At 46.8% G+C, this 17402-nt stretch overlaps 1 protein-coding gene across 4 annotated transcripts in view; it reads left to right on the forward strand.

Moving 5' to 3' along the window:
• The window catches only part of Vstm4 (V-set and transmembrane domain containing 4), a 75091-nt gene that overhangs the window by 47871 nt on the left and 9818 nt on the right, over window positions 1-17402 (forward strand). For all 4 annotated transcript variants that reach the window (XM_013508816.1, XM_013508815.1, XM_013508817.1 and 1 more), the window contains exons 7-8: window positions 4990-5096; window positions 6189-6250. In XM_013508816.1, coding sequence (XP_013364270.1) covers window positions 4990-5096; window positions 6189-6250 — 169 coding nt within the window. The remainder of the gene's footprint in view (window positions 1-4989; window positions 5097-6188; window positions 6251-17402) is intronic.

Here is a 17402-nt window from a genome sequence, read left to right on the forward strand (position 1 = left end):
GCACCATGACACCCAGTAGCCTGGTAGCCTTGTCCAGGCACAGGACCGTGGTTTAGCCTGTGCAGGATGCTCCCTGGCCTATACCTGATGCCAGCACTCAACAGTTTCCATAGTGACAACAGTGACAGTGACACTGGTAATATAATGGCAGGTGATACTCACTAAGTGTTTACCAGGCACTGGACACAGTTATTCATGCTTGACATGTATTATTCATTAACATAAAGTCTTTTCAAGGACGTCACTATGCAGGGTAGAGCTGCTCACTCATCTCACAAGTGAAGTTAGTTGTGCAGCTTCTAATCAGTCCCTGGCAGGTGGCACCAACTGACCTTGGCTATTCATGGTAAGTGACTCCCAACAGGTGGCAGCAGTTGACTTTGGATATTTCAGGGCAGGTGACCTAGGAAGCAAGTTCTAAAAGCCTGGGGTGAGAAATTCAGGCACCTGCCTTATTTGCGTGAATCCCTTGGTCTTCCCTGGTGGCAGCTGACTTTGCGGTGGGTGTACCTGCAGCTGTTAATGTTATTTATCATATTAAAAGGGACAGTGAGTTGCCACCATAGCTGCAAAGACCAGCTGTTGAGGTTGTAAGTGCAAGACTTCACATGTAGCATCCTGGGTGTGAGGCTATGCAAGTCCAGTGTGCTGCTGTGTGACAGTCATTGGAAAGGGATGGAGAAGTCCCTGTCACCACCCAGATCAGCATGGAGGAGCGCAGGTAGAGAAAGGATGCAGGGGGTATCTCAGTCAACGGGACCCTCTGCAGTGCCTTCCCATGACAGTGTGGGGTGGCTGAGCTTGGGCCCAGAGGGCAGCAGCAGAACCACAATAAACAGGGCTGCCTCACCCCACCCACTTAGGACTTCCTTGGGTGGAATCTTTGTCCCTGGCTGTCCTAGTTCAGGACACAGCTCCCACTGGAGCACATGACAGGCAGCTTGTGTCAGGGAGGAGAGCTCTACCCCACCCCCGCCACAGGAAGGAGGCTGGCGGATGCCCAGGGATGTTGGGATCCATGACTCGGGTGTGCAGGCAGAGGCAGTCTGGACTGAGGGAACACTGGGTCCATGGAGTGAGTGGAAGCCTCAGACTTGCAGTCAGCCACACCACAGCACATCCTCGAGAAAGACCAGTACAGGACAGCCATTTGATGGCCAGAGGACATGAGAAGGACGCCTGCTGTGGTTCAACATGGGTGTGCTTTGATCTCAGGTTAGTTACCAAAGCAGCATGTGGCTGTGTGGATGCATCTTCCTTATAATTACGTCCGTTCTTTTCTTCCTCTCTCTACTCCCTAACACTCCCAGCCCTAGAGTGGAGACAGAAATTCCACGTGGCTGCCCACTGTGCCCACTGTCTCAGTGGCTGACATCACTTATTCTAGACAGCATCCGGCAGCTCACTCCCCTCCTCCCTGCCTACTCTTGGGCCACGACGGCACTTAGTCTAGCACTGAGACCCCAGCACTTGGCTTGGCTCCTCCTTCCATCAGTTGCAGTTGAGCAGCTGCAACCCCTGAACTTACACAAATGCGATGCACTGGATATCGCCTTTTGGTCCCTTCTCTTTAGAGAGCTGCTTTAAGCCCAGAGCAGCCCTTGTGGCTTTGGCTAGACTGACATCTTCCTGTCCCAGTTCTGTAATCTGGGCTGAGCCCAAATTTCCTGCTTCAGGGCCAGCGAGGCAGACTGACTGGATTGAGTCCCACATCTCTGGCCAGTACTGTTTGGAAGGGCCTGGGCTCCTCCGAGGCCCAGCTTTCTCAGGGTGGAGAGGTTGGAGACTGAACGTTCGGCCCTAGTCATAGCAGCTTGTCCAGGGAGGCACAGGCGTGGCTGTTAGGGTCCCACTGCTAACTTCGATATCTTCAAAACATCCGTGCTCAGAATTGTTGCAGTGTCTTGCGGAATCCATGCTGTCCGTTGTGCCTGCTGTGCCAGGCAGGGGTCCATCGCTCAGGGTGCAGCCTCTGCCTTTGTGACCTGTCTGGTCTGCCCTGCGCTGGTGGTGTTCTGCACTGCTGTACGTCTTAGACCGAAGGTCTTCTGGTCATAGCTCCAGCAAGGGCTGGCATCTCTTCCCTTTCTCTTGGAACATGGGTGCCCTGAGATACCCAAGTAGCAATAATTGGCAGGAATGCTCCGTGGAAGGCTCACACTGTGCCCATGCACTGGTCCCTAGAGCTAGGTGATAGTTAGCTATTTCCTGCTGCCTTATTTATGCAACACTGTTTCATCTGACCTTCACTGTGACCCTGTGAGACCATCAGCCAGGGTAGGTCAACCTGTTTTACAGATCATGGGTGGGACCTTGCCTGAGGCCACTGTAGTTGGAGTGGTGCCAGGATTAGAGGGCTAGAGGGACTCAGGCAGATCACAGAGGAGTTTTAGGTCAGAAAAAGGATGCTGTAGGATGCTATGATGCGGGACACAGGTCATGGTATGAAGCATGCAGCCTGCAGGTTCTGGGTGGTGGAGAGGTCAGTGTGGACTTAGCGTTAACAGACTGGTAGGGGAGCATGGGGGTGGGGACGGGGCACAGGCAAGAGATGCCGAAGGGCCTTTGCGCCTTCTGCTCAGATTTGCTGTGAATCTAAAATGCCTCTTAAAAAATAAAGTCCATTTTTTAAAAAAAAACAAGTAAGAGGAAAGAGTTGTGGAAATATTTACAAAGGTAGTGGTTTGATCCCAGTAGACTTGTTTCCTTTCATCTCCATGCCTGTCATTATGATTTTAAAACATAAGCCTGTGTTATTTTATATTGGAAAGAAACAAAATAAACATTTTGAGAGTTCGAAAAGCTCCAGAACCACGCTGTACGTGTGTTTGTATATTTAAGCAATTCCAAGAGTTTCTAATCCCTTGCTTGCTCTTAGCGGTCAACGTTTTGTAAACCTGCATTCCTCTCAGCTTTTGGTGAATTTACACAGCTTCTCTGTACTCTGAAGCTAGGACCAGTTAGCATTTCTGTTCCCAAAGAAAATAAGCCATCCTTGGGGAGTCTCAGTGGGAACTGCATTCTTGGATTTTTTCCCACACTGTGTGATTCAGTCTTCCTTTATTTATTTTTAAATATAGAGGACTGTTATTAGAATAGCCTCTCTCTTATTAAGTATATGTATATATTCATTTACCTTTAATTATAAAGAGATCCAGAAATAATTTTCTCTGTCTTGTCGCACATCTGTTTAGGTTCTTGGAAACCATGAGTGTTAAATTCTTGTGACGATTACTAAAGTTCTTTTTCATGCATACATGAGCAAATTCTAACATGTTCTTATTTTGCCATATATTTATGCAAAGCAGGGCATTAGATGCAATGTCCAGCACCTGACTTTTTTACTCAGCTCTGTAGCTTTCCTCATTCATGCACAAACTCTTCTTTCTTTCCCAGCTAAGGGGACCCCACCTGCAGATTCTCCATGACTTGCTCAGCCAGTCCCCAGCTCATTAGCAGTCAGGCTATTTCTAATCTAATGCTATTATAAACAGTGTCGTAAGCAAACATAGTGGCCCACACAGGTAATCCCAGCACTCTGGGAGGCTGAGGCAGGAGAATCACAAGTTCAAGCCCAGCCTGGGCAACTTAATGACTTATGGAGAGCCTTGTCTCAAAATAAAAAAATACAAAGGGCTGGAGATGTAGCTCAGTATAAGGGCTCTGGGTTCAATATTCCATATTAAAATAAATAAATAATAAGAACAACCACAGAAAAAATAGCATAGAGACACTTAATCCTGTACCTTCTGCACACATCATTTCACACACGTGCACAGATATCAACACGGTGAAATTCTGTGAAAGGAAATGTCTGAGCCTCGGTGACGTTGACCGATGCCACTGAGTTGTTCTCCACAGATAAGGTTTGCCTCCCCAGCCCCACACTCTAGGTCACAGATCGCTGCATCTCAGATTTGATCTGACTTGTGAAGGAGGCAGCACAGTCCCTGTCAGCCCAGACTGCTCTCCCAGGAGGGAGTGTGAGCATGTTTCCACACGTAACAGAGCCTTTCCCTCGGGACGGAAGCCTCCTGTTGGTGCCTTTGTTCACTGGACACGCAATGGGCCATATTCTTGTGGACATCCAGAACATCTTCATGGGTCAGGGAGGGAGCCTTTCTGGCAATCACATCCACCTGACTGGAACAGTGCCTGAGGACAGGAGGTCCCAAGGGACCTCCCTGTGGGTCTTGGAGCCAGTGGGAAGACTTTGGGACAAGACTGATGCCACTGGAGGAGGTTTGTGGATGCATTGTGCCTAGAGGGCCAAGCACAGGGGTGGCTTGTGCGTTTGCTCTTCAGGAAGAGCACTGCTCAGAGCACCACTGGCATCCCTAAGCCTGAACCGCCTTCACTGTAATCGAAGGCTCGTCTCCACAACGCTGTGGATTAGCACGGATAACATGTGCAAAGACACTCAGGCTGCAGGGACTGGCTCCCTGGGGTGGCTGAGTGGGTAACACAACCTTCTTGGGATGAACTCACTTCCTCTGTGCAGCAGAAGATGCGTCAGCAAGCGCAGGGGACCCTGGGTGTCCCAGCATAACCCTCAGATCCTCCCTCAGTGCTGACAGGTGCTTTGTATCTGAATTATGGCCACAAAGACATGGGTGAGAATCTTGGGTTTAGCAGAGCTCAAGTAGAAGTTTCTAGTGGCATCTTTAATATCCTTCGGTACCCGGCCAAGCCAGCCAGTGTGACCAATGAAGCTGGGTAAGCCATCCACCAGTACAGCCCTAAGTAATGTGGACAAGCTGGCTCCAGGTCCCTCCAGGGAGCCTTGGGCTTTAAATAGCACCTCGTAAATCACAGACAGACTCATCTCATCGTCCTTATCTTGGCCAAGGCTGGGTCCCTGGAGACCAGTGCGGAGCTACCCCGCCCTGCTGCGGGACAGCACTCTTTACACAGCTGCAAGAGCTCTTAGAAATGAGGGCTTTGTAACAAATCAGCCTTCGGCTTCACTGAGCCCTTATTCTTCGACAGCTCAGGGGAGACTGTCACCAGTGTGACCAGCTTGGCCCCACTTCAGCCCAAGAAGGGCAAGAAGCGGAAGGAGAAGGTGGACGTGCCCCCTGCAGTCCCTGCCAAAGGTGAGGGTGGGTAAGGCCGGCATGGGATGGGGCGGGAGGGAGGGTGACCATAGATGGATTGTGGACTGGACACTCCCACCCAGCTTCTGCTCACAACTGGTACTCCACAAGGTGGTGCTCTACCAAGTGGGGATGGGGAGCCCAGCATAGGTTGGGGAAGGTTCAATATTCACAGAGAAATCCACATTACATTTCCCCATGAACTTTAAAATGCTACACATGGTGGGGAGGGGCTGGGGGCTATCTCCACCCCTTCAGTCTACTTCCAGGGAAAGAAGGCTTTTTAAAGATGCCACCCTAATATGCAATATCTTTTGGGTTTGTTCTGGGGATACAGTGCGGGTTATTCTGTGATTACAGTCTTGATTTAGAGCCACACGAGTGAGGTGTTTCCCAAATCTTAGGAGAACCGAGGCTGTCTTCAGATAGTTGCTAAGATGACTGGGCAGTTTAGCTGCCCATACCTCAAGAGATTTGAAATAAAGTTGAGAGGACAAGGACTTCCCAGATGTGCAATATAAGATGCATAAGGCAAGATGTATCTTTCTCCACAACTGGTGCTTAGCAAGATGAGTCCAGGGGCACCTTGAGGTGCAGTCTTCGTCCCTGGGTAGATAATACCCTGCCTCATGAAAGAGAAAATGAGAGCTAGAGAGCTAGATCACAGAGCTGGGCTTTCAATACCAAGGTCAAGTCTCAAATTGTTCCTGGGGCAGGGGACAGGGAAGATCTCCCTAGTGACTTCATGGTGACCTGTGTGAGGATCTGTCATAGCTCTCCAGGTAAGTGAGCCAGCAGGACAGAGTCCCCCAGAAAAGGGTCCAGCCCCAGCCCTCACCAAGTGCACCATGACAGATGCAGAGCTGTTTTGTTGACCCAGACCAGGGAGACCCTGATGTGTCCAAAGACTAGGGAGGTCCCCTACCCCATAAGGAGCAGCCCATGGGACCTAGTTCAGAAGCCGGGGCTCCTCTGTGCAGGAGTCCTGCAGGGGTCCATAGCCCAAGTGGAGAATGTGTGTGATGCTCACAGCAACTGGGCCACTGGGATCCAGGAAGAGGAGCGACCTAAACCCCTCATCTCTTTTTGCAGCCCCCATAGCCACCTCGTTCCACAGGCCAAAGCTGCTGAAGCCACAGAGGAAAGTCGCCCTGGTAAGTTACTGTGTGCTGGGCCATCCTTGTCCCTCATGCCTGGAGCATGCCTCAGGGCCAAATAGGTTGACTCAAAACGTACTGAAAGTTCTTGGTACTCTTGTACCCAAACTCAGGTGTTCTCTCCTAGCTCAGGGTTTTTGAGTTCCCCACTTAGTTCCTGGAGTGACTTTTTCAAAAATCCAAAAATGGGACTCTAAATGCTACTTTTCAAAGTCAAGGGAGAAAAAGCCATACTAAGAAAAGTAGAAATTAGAAAATGGACCAGCTTGTATCAATTCCCCTGTTAATTCCCTCTGAAGGGACTTGAGATTTGCAGAAGAGTTATAAGATAGCACAGTGTTCCACATGTCCTCCCACCTTCTCTGTATGTTGACATCTTACATAGCTGTGGTGTCTCTGCCCAACCAGGACATTGACACCGATGCCTTGCTGTTAACTACTCCAGGCTTCAATCCCGTCCCGGCAATTTTTCCATGGATGTTCTTTTTCCTTCCCTGGATCCAATCAAGGATATCACATCACCTTTAGATGTTACACTCCCTGCTTTCCTCCAAACAGGGACAGCTCCTCTTTCTCTCTTTTTCTTTCTTTCTTTCTTTCTTTCTTTCTTTCTTTCTTTCTTTCTTTCTTTCTTTCTTTCTTTCTTTCTTCCTTCCCTTCTCTCCCTCTCTCTCTCTTCCTCTCTGTCCCTCCCTCCATCCTTCCCTCCCCCCTTCCTTTCTTTCTTCCTGGCAGTGACAACTTTTGAAGAGAATGAACCAGTTATTTGTTAGCATGTCCCTTAATTTGGATTTGCTGATGCTTAGAAATGAGGGCGTGGATCTGGGGGAAGAACAGCACTAAGGCAGAGGTGAAGTTTCCTTGCCACTGCATGGTACAGGCCTCATCATATTCGTACAGTGGCTCCCAACACACAGGATGCCTTCTGAGGCCCTCAGTGGACACCTGAAGTCACAGGTAGTGCTGAACCCTGTGCAGGCTTCGTTCCCCTATATGTATGTACATACCTACCTACAATAGAGCTGATTCTATAAAGAGGTTAATGCCAACAGTGATAGAATAGAATAGTAACAGCAGTGTAATAAAATTATTCTGTACTATATTAACACGTTAGTTGTACACATCACTGGGACCCACTGTGATATTTCCATACCTGCACACATCATGCACTGATTCCATCCATTCACTCTTCTTCTGCCCTCGCCTCCTCCTTCCTGACCCTTAGTAACTGCTTTTCTACTTTCAGGTCATCTTCTGTCCCTTAGTTTCTCAGATGAAAGAAAACTTACAATACTTGCCTTTCTATGTCTGGCTTGCTTTGCTTAACATGATGTCTTCAGGTTTCATTTGTTTCCTTGCAAATGACAGGACCTCATTCCCTGCATGGCTGGATAATATACCCACATCAAGTACATGTGCCACACTTGCTTTATCTCCACCTCATGGCTGATACCTAGGCTGATCCTGTTTCTTCCCTATTGTTTACAATGCCACTATATGAGGTATGACCAAAAAATACACAAGAAGTTTACATTTTCAAAGATGTATAATAGTAAAGGATGCAGGCCATGAATCCCCCTCAAAACACTCCCCCTCACTTCAAGTACACTTATCCCATTATTCTTGCCATTTCCTGGAGCATTTCTGGAAGTCCTCTTTCCTGAGTGTCTTTAGTTGTGCTGCCCTGATGTCCTGAACTGATGGGAAATGTTTCGCTTTCATGATCACCTTGACTTTGGGGAAGAGCCAGAAGTCTATGGTGCCATCCAAGAGTAACCTGGGTGAGGACGCACTGTCATGTTTATACTTGACAGAAATTGCTGTTAATTTTTGATCAATAAGAAGTGATCAAAAATACAGTAACTTATATGTTAAAAAATATTACAATAGAAATTGCTATTAATTCCCCTCAAAATGTTCAAGATGTTCCCCCTTGCTTTGAGCACACTTACCCCTTTGCTCTTGGCAATATGTCTCTTACAGTAATAAGTTTTGTATTATTTAAACATTCACTGTGTCTTCCAGTCATCCCTTGTGAATGTGGGCTTGCAGGTTTTTCTATAAGAGTGGTTTAAAACTCAGCTGTTTAATTCTTGTGGATTATTTACTTCTCAAATTTCCCTGTCACTGTCTTTAGGCTGAAGTTGACTACAGATAACTGAAACTTTGGAACATGAAATGAAGGCTAAGAGGGACCTGCTGTGTGTCTTGTTAGTGTGGTGTCCCTCTCAGCCTACAGTTAAGGTCCAGGCCACCAAGCTCCTTTCCTGTAAAATTTCTGCTTTTCCCTTGCTGTGCTCTATGTGCTGGAAGCCAGTCCTTAAGTCCATTTCTTTGTAAGGTGAATCATGCTTCCCCTCCAACGGACAAAGATCAAGAATTGTGATGTGCTGATGCCACCACAGTATTTAATGATTATTTTAGGGGGGCTATGTTAAGGCTGTGAAAGTATTCTACTTGTCCTTGAAATTTTCCTGCTGCTTTTGCAAGTATCAGTGCCTTTGGCCCATGAAGGTGGTGACTTCCTGCTTCTCCCAGTCCTTCTGAGGTCACCACTTGGAATTCTTCCCCAAGAAAAAGCTGTCCCTTCCCTTTTCTTACATATTCCCTAACCCCTTGATACCATTGATTTGATGCTTCTACTTTTTAGTCATATTGTGGTTGTGTTGCCAGTGTTGTTCAGCAGTTGTATGTGTGGGCATGAGAGAGATTGTCTGCAAGGTACTAAAATGTGCACATGCTGCAAAAGGTAGGCTCTTGAGATTCTGTTGGTTAGTGCCTTCTTCATGCCCTTGTATTTAGTTATCAAAATAAGATTTCTCCCTCCCCCTCCAGTGTTGCATATGAGGATACAAAAACTTGGTCTAGAAAAGTGATGGAGTCCTACATCTTCCTAGCAGAGAGAATGTCATCAATCTTGAATAAAGCAACTTCCTCCAGTCTATAGCCCAGGGGGCCCCAGTTCTCCTTTACCCATTAAACATAAACAAAAATCACTCATGCAATTCTTGGTTACAAAATGCTGTCTGAAGCAGTTTTTGCTGCCACTTATCAAAAGATTGGATTCAAGAGCTTTTTCAAAAACAACTGCTCCCAATCACAAGATTTCATTATTGACATTTCTCAGCGTGTGCGTGTGCGTGTGTGTGTGTGTGTGTGTGTGTGTGTGGTGGCTTGCTTTTCTGGATGGGGGCTCGGCACAGGAAATTCTTCATTTTCACAGAAAATAGATAGGGAAACTTATATACATCTCAAAAGGATTGGAACAACTCCCAATTACAGTTCTTCAAATACCAAATTATCCTTTGATCACTGAAGATAGGAAGGCCTTGAAAATATTTTATACCTAATTTTGCAGGAACAAGTGTATTTGGCTAACAATGTACACCAGTAACGACTCACAATGGAGAAAAGAGCTGACCTCCACTGGGCCTCTGAATAGCAGTTTAGAATCAAAAGAACCAGGCCTAGCGTCTGCACATTTGGTGACTATTAAGATGTATTTTCCCTGGGGCAGCGCTGACCTCACTCTCAATGTGGTCGATATTTATCTCTGGGTCAATAAGTCTTGATGGAGGCTGAACCTGGAGGCAGAGCCACTTGTTGACTTACAGAGCCTTTGCTGGTAATTCAGGAAGCAATGCTGAGATATTTTGGGGCACAGGGAAATGGCTGGTACCAATTAGGTGTTGAATCCCATCATTGTTGGGTTTTGCCATCTCCGTCTCTTATCAAACAGTGCTTCCTGGCTTCCTGTCTTTCTTCTTAGAAGCCAACCACCCACCTCAAAGACATGGCGGAGGGGGTGGGTAGCAGGGCTGTTGTAGACAACGTCCTTTTATTGCACATCTGCTGGGCACCAGCTTCTCTTCTAGGTGATTTATGGTTCTATCTCACTCATCTGAACTACAGGGCCAACACTGTGACAGGCATGACTTTGTGTCTTCAAACCCTCCACTCCCAGGATGACCAAGATGGAATATTTTCTCGTGCTTCCAGAACAATGGGGCAGTTTGCAGGAAGTGTAGATGTCAGAGAGTAACAGTGGTTGGAAAGCTTTAGAAAGATGACAGCACATCAGAAGCAAAAAGAAAGGAGAAAGGCATTTTAGGCATTTTATAATCAAGGTACCAAAATGACCCTTCTCCCTCCTCCACTTTGTTGATGAAAAAGTCACATGCAGCAGCAACATGCATTCAAATGCTGCTAATCAGGCACAAGGCCCCTGGACAGCAGTTCCTTCTTGAATGTCCAACAGTGCAGCTGTTTCATCTAAGAAGTCAGTGTGGACAGTGATCCCGCAACTTCTGGGCAGGGAGGGAGCACTGTCACAAAACACAAACTGTGGGTGCGTGCGGCTCAGTGGCAGAGGAGCTGCCAGGCCCGTGTAAGGCCTCGGGTTCTCCCCAGCACTGAACACCAAACCGAAGCCCTCCCAGCACCAGATTTGCAGCGTGGTGTTCCTCTGAGCGGGGCGCTGGCTCATAGACCCCCAAAACCTGCCAGGGCCCTAAAAAACCTCCTAGTTAAGCCCCCTACCACTTGGTTCAGGAGCCAGGGATGGAATTTATTCACTTCCAGGAAAAACTGTGTGTGCTTCCTTGTTTCCAAAGAAACAGAAAGCAAGAAGCACATTTGATTTTGATTGCATTAGGCCAGTTATTGATGTAGAGGCTGAGTAAAAACAGAAAAATACACATGGTATCTGTGATATGGAAGCAAAACTTCACAGACACCATGTGAAAGAGGGATGAAAAAATGCAACAGGAAACCAGAGTTGGAGAGAAGTGTGCTTAGAAGTACAAGAGAGGCAAGCGCTGTTCTGGGTGAGATGAACCTCATATTCTGCCCCCACCCCACACATCTTCTTAACAGGGCACTCTGGGGCCCTCCTTGGGTGGAATGAAGTTTCTCATATATGCCATTAGGTGAGATGGAAAAGTCACCTGCACCTCCATCCTGTCCTCTAAGGAGAATAAAATCTCAGCTCTCTGGGAGGCTGAGGCAGGAGGCTCACACGTTTGAGTCCAGCCTGGGCAACTTAGCAACTTAATGAGAATCATGTCTCCAAATGAAATGGATAGGGACATAGCTTGGTGGGAAGGCCCTGAATTCAATTCCCAGGGCAAAGAGGGAGAGACAGAGAAAAACTCAGGTCCACTCCAGGGCTCCCTGAGTCCTGGCCTCATGTGAATTGCAGCCTTTCCAGTGCTCTGAGCAGAGTGGTGCTCATTGCCATACTTGATTTCTTCCTCACTGGAACCAGGCTAACCCCTTGCAGGAGAATCCTATGCGTCTTACCCTACAAAGGTCACACATTACAGAGCACAGATAGCACAGATGTGGGCACTGTTTTGGTTTCATTTCTTAATTGTAGTCAAGTACCTGTAACATAAAACTTATTATCATAGCCATTTTTAAGCATACAGTACAGTAGCATTGAGTACATTCACATTGTCCTGCAACCGATTTCCAGAGCTCTTCATCTCGCAAAACTGGAACTCTGTGCCATTAAATACCAATGCCCTGTAGCCCCAGCCACAACTCCCTGTTATGGCTTGTGTTTAGATGTCTCCCCAAAGCCTCATGTAGTCATAGGTGGGGCTTTTTCAGAGGTGGCTGGATCTAGAGTGTGACATTGGGATAGATTCATGCTGCAATGCTAGGATCAAGGGCACTAGGATTAAGGGTGTGAGTGCTACCTGCCCTAAGTACCCTGGATAAGATATAAGGGGTAGAAAGAGCTGTGGTTGTCCTTTATTGCTTTGCTACCTTCTGCCCACCATAAACTGTTTCTCCTCTTGGACACCACACCACCCTGCCTTGGCGCCAGCCCACTATGGACTGAAACTCTACAAACTATGAGCTAAATTAACCTCTGCTCCTTTAACTTTAAATGCTCGGTATTTTGTCTCAGCAATGAGAAAAGTAACTAACACATCCCCAAAACAATGACGCCACTTTCTGTCTCTGAATGTGATGATTCTGTGGATCTCTGAGAAGTGGAGTCACACTAAATTGTCTTTTAGTGGCTGGCTTCATCCAGTTAGCAGAGTATCCCCAAGGCTCACCCATGTTGTAGCATGTGTCAGAATGTCTGTCCCTTTTCCCAAGGAGGAACACTCTTCCATTTTATGGATAGGCCTCGTCTTGTGTGTCCATCCATCTGTCCTGGACACTGAGCTGTTTCCCCGTTTTGGTTATTGTGGAAGTTATAAAAATGTATATAAAAATATCTACTTGGAAGAAACCTATTCAAATCCCTGTTTTTAATTCTTTGGGGTACCTAGAAGTAGCCTTGCTGAATAATAGGCAGGATCTATTTTTAAGTTTTTGAGGACCTACCATACTATTTTCTAAAGCAGCCAAACCATTTTACATTCCCTCCAGTGATGCAAAAGTGTTGTTAATCCTTCACATCCTTCCAACACTAGTTAACGCTCTTAACTCTTTCTCCCTTCCTTGCTTTCCCTCCCTCACTCTCCCTCCTTCTTTCCTCATGCTCATCAGACATGTGACTTGGACTCACTGTCACCCATTGGGGAGGCTGCCTCCTCAGCTTGTTGGTCACGCATTGTCATGAGAACTAGCCCAGCATCAGACCCGGAGTCCAGGGTATGTGGAGTAAATCATCCACTGAATGTAGGGATATGTGGCTGGAGCTCTTGGGGCCCAGCTGCCAGGCACCATACATCTGCCTGGGAGATGCTGGAACAACAGAATCTCAGACCCACTGAACCAGAATGTGAAATTTCACAGAATCCCAGAGGAGTCTGGTGGACCTGAAACTCAGCGTGATCCACTAGCTGAGCAGCCATCAGCAGTTGGTCCAACAGGCAGAGCCCCATCACCTTGGGGAAGATACTGATGATATTCCAGTAATGTGAGCAGGGGAATGGTGAACTGCTTATCAACAAGAGAAAATTAAACAAGAGGTTTCTACAGAGTAGCAAAATCTTTAGAGGTCATGCTTGCTTGGGGAGGTGGAGCCCTGACCTTACCCTCTGAGGCCCTGTGTAGGGCAGTGCTTCCATAGGTGGCTGAGACAGCCGGGGTTCCCTCAGGGCTAAGTCTTATTCAGACCCCCTCCTCTTGCAAAAATCCAAAGATTGAAGTTCTCAGAATGGACAGGGAGGACAAGGTTTGTCCCAGCAGCTTAGGGACCTCTTGTCTTGGGATCCTGCCTCTCCCTGCTTGGCTGGAGGCCACAGAGAGTCAGTCCTCCCTCTGGGACTTCAGGCTTCCTGCCATGTGGTCCTGGGCTGGGAAGGAGCCCCTTTTCGGTCCTGATTTACCATGCAGGATGCACAGGCAGGACTAGGAAGAGTTTGTTCTGAGCTGTGGCAAAAAAGGGCTTGGAGGCCCATTAGACTCCAGTGATAGAATTCTGACAAGATTTTAATAATAACCCAAATCTCAGCAAAATTATTTCCAGAGGATACGCATTTCAGGTTTTTTGAAAGATGTTTATACTAAGCTGGAGAATTTTCTTGTTGTTAATGTGCTAGAACTGGTTTGAGTTAAATTTTACATGGAAAGGATATATTAACCTGCATAAAATATGTTCATAATCTCAATTTAAAATTAAAAAGAAGGGGAAAAAATTCACAATCACATGTACAATATATCGCCCTGAGTAAAAGCCTTGGGAAAAAACAAAAACTTTGCCTGTACCACGCCGGCGCCATTTGCACAGAGATGAAAATTCTATGCCCCCCTTGGTGCCCATGCACATCCCGTTACTGTCACCGGGAGTTATGTGTGTGACAGCAGGGAGGGAAGGGTAAGCAGAAGTCATTTGGCTTCATGGCCCTCTTCCGGGCTGAGAGAAAGGCACTGGAGCTGCCGTGCACCGGAAGCTGAGATCAGGCGGCTGAGAATTTCCCATGCTGGGGAACCTGCTACCTGGGCACAGAGGTGTCCTTGAAAGCCTTCTGCTGCCTGGTAGAGACCGCAGATGCCGACCAGGGTGGGGCTTCTCAGCAGTGTCAAGGCCCACAGTGACTGACCGGGGTCTGATGTTGTTGAAGATGGGCTAAGTGCCGTCTCTTAAGACCTGGTATCTACTGAGAGCTGATGAGGAGCCTTGATTTTGGAGACAGTGAGAATCCTACTGCCGAAGTGCCACAGACAGAGGCTGTCGTACTGTGCTGAAAAAGAAACGTGGCCCGTGGTCTGGCATGGAGGTGGCTTTGGGGTGGATCCCTCAGGCCTGGATGCCTCCCTGTCCTCTGCATGGCTGACTCATGCAAATCCCCATTTTCCCTTCACTTGCTCTTTCCCCAGCCATAAGTGTGAAGGTGCTGGGGACTCTGACAAAGCAACAGGTGGCAGAAAAGAGCTGGGCAGCCAGATGGCCCCGGCAGAAAGCAGGTATGGACACCCTGCAGGGCTGCTGTGTGATCTCTTCCCATGGGCAGCCTGCCCAGCCACTGGGGACCCTGGTGGCCCTACTGTGAGGCAGCCAGTCCCAGGTGTCTGCAGGGACAGTTCCTCCCTGCAGAGCAGTAGCTTGTTTTCCATCTCAGCTTGGCTGACTTGCTGCCTTTATTGGGCACTTCATTTTTGGGATCATTGCACTGTTGGGAAATTTAAAAAAAAAAAAAAACTTTTCCACTCTATTTTATTTTTGTAATCTAGTGAAAGAATATCATTTCTGCTCACATTTGAGTTTTTAAGACTATTTCATTTAAAATCTCAGTTTTGAACACAGAGTACTTCAGAGTTGTTATTAAAAGACTTTTTCAATCTCAAATGGAGAATACTGGCAATGAGGTGCCATTTTTGGAAAGACAGAAAAAATCATCATTGTATCTGTAACATCAAGCTAGACATCTGGAGTATCAGGAAGAAAATCTCTTCGTGAAATTATGAGTTCACAATGAGGGTGCACTTGAGAGTTTTTTCCTTAGCCAAGTTAAATTCTAATTTATTATTATAACTTTCTAATGTTAAATTTTTAGATTGTCAAGGAACGGGTATATTGATCAAAGGCAGTAACATGCAAACTCATGAATCAATAGTGAAGGTGCTCATAGAAAGATGAAGGGACAAATTTTAATGCAGTGAGTTTTTTTTATTGCTCACACTGCACACAGTGTTATTTAGGCAGTTGAGCAGCATGCCCACCTCTGGTCTGGGTTTGGTCTTCATCCCTGGTTTGCACCCTGTACATCCTGCCAGTTGCCTGACACTACAGTCATAGTGATGATGGTGATCATGATGGTGATGGTGCTTGTGATGGAGATGATTATAATGATGACAGCGAGTGACAGTGATCGTGATGGTGTTGGTGATGGTGGATGATGATGATGATGGTGGTGGTGGAGATGATTATGATGATGATGGTGACAGTGATCATGATGGTGATAGTGGTGGTGGTGGTGATGGTGGTGGTGGTGATCTTAATGATGATGGTGGTAGTGACAGTAGTGGTGGAGATGATTATGATAATGGTATCAGTGATCATGATGGTGATGATGAAGATGGCTGCAGTGGTGGTAATGGTGGTAGTGGTAATGAACATATATAGGTGGCACTTTCAATATGCAAACACTGTCCCAAAGCTTACCAGTAGCAGCACTCGTTTAACTTTGGGACAACCCATGTTGTCTCCATTTCTCAGAAATGACACGGGAAGGTAAATGCTTGATATTAACAGTGTCATCATTTCTTTAATTAGCCTCTGTATTGTGGCCACATAGACTGTTCCAATTTTTCACCGTTAGGATGAGTGCTCTAGTGAGTAACCTTTCTCATGTAAGTTTATTGAACATAATTCTGCAGGAGAGGTTTTTAGAAGTAGAGTTATGTGAAGGTATTCCCTTCTTTTCAATTTTGATAGATTTTGTGCAATCATCTTCCAAAAGCCTTTTCCTATTTTATTCTCCCACTAACAAAGGATAGATGTCACCCTTTCCTCACATCCTCCCTAATGTAGGATATCTAGCTATCCATCCATTCATCCGTTAATTTATCTCTGACACTGTAGGTTGTTCATCTATCCCTATTTTAAGCTAGTGAACTGAAAGGTGTATATTTTATGTGACACAAGCAGCACAACTTGGGGCTCCTACTTCTTATTAAAGTGTCATCACAGTCTCCTAGAGAGACTGAAGGAGGAAAAAAAAGTTCCTGGAGAGAGTGTCCCCCTTACTTCCTGAAGTCAGGGCTAGCTACAGTGGATTTCCCACGACAGGATCAGCTTGGTGTTACTTCATGATGTCTTATTCATTAAAATGAATACTGTGTATCTTTGTGTCACCTGAGTCAGAAGTATCTTTCTAGGAGCTCAGGTCACAGCCAGTGGTACACTTTAGTCCACTCTGGGCCCTGGAGGTATGGTTACACAGAGAGGGTATTAAGCACCATTGTCACATTCTAGAGAAGCATCCAAGCCATGAGTGAGCCCTTGAGATGCTATGCAGAGCTTCTTCCTCAGAGGAGACCTGCCTTTGATGGGGGCACAAAAGGTCTCACCCAGTGAGGGACAAGAGCAGTGTGTGTGGGAGAAGCTTCTGGCCAGGACATTGTGGGCTGTGAACAAGGACAGCTCCCAGGTGAGCCCCAGAAACACACAGAGCAGCAGGCTGGGGCACTGGTCCCTGAGGGGGATATGTGGAGTGGGCCGAGGATGGAGCTGGAGCAGAATCATCCTGAGACCCTGGAAAGAACCTTCTCTAAGCAAGAGGAGACACCACTGGAGCATTTAGCACAGGGCAGTGAGTGGTGGGATCTGACTTATTTACCATTTAGAGGGTTCACATTTCCTACTTTTGAAAAGACTTCAGTGGATTTGTGTGGCCCCAGCCCAAGGCCCAGGAGCACCCCTGAGCTCCTGGCAATTCCATTTCCCAAAGTGTCTCTAAGTGTCTTCTCTCTGCCTCTAAATATTTCAATAGAGCTAATTGTTAAAATACTTGCTCGTAATTGGTGATACAATAATAGCCATAGTAATACTAATTGAGCATATATATAGCATTTATCACAGATCAGGTGTCTCTCTAAGTGCACTGCATATGTTAACACATTTATGCCTTAGGATAACCCTGAAGGAAGGTTACTATTATGAGTCCTAAATTGCAGATGAGAGAACAGCCACAGAGCTGTCAAGCCCCTTACCCAAAGTCATGCAGCCCATACACAGAAG

Source organism: Chinchilla lanigera, unplaced genomic scaffold, assembly GCF_000276665.1.
Source record: "Chinchilla lanigera isolate Chin_1 unplaced genomic scaffold, ChiLan1.0 scaffold00155, whole genome shotgun sequence".
In the NCBI taxonomy this organism is placed as follows: Eukaryota; Metazoa; Chordata; class Mammalia; order Rodentia; family Chinchillidae; genus Chinchilla; species Chinchilla lanigera.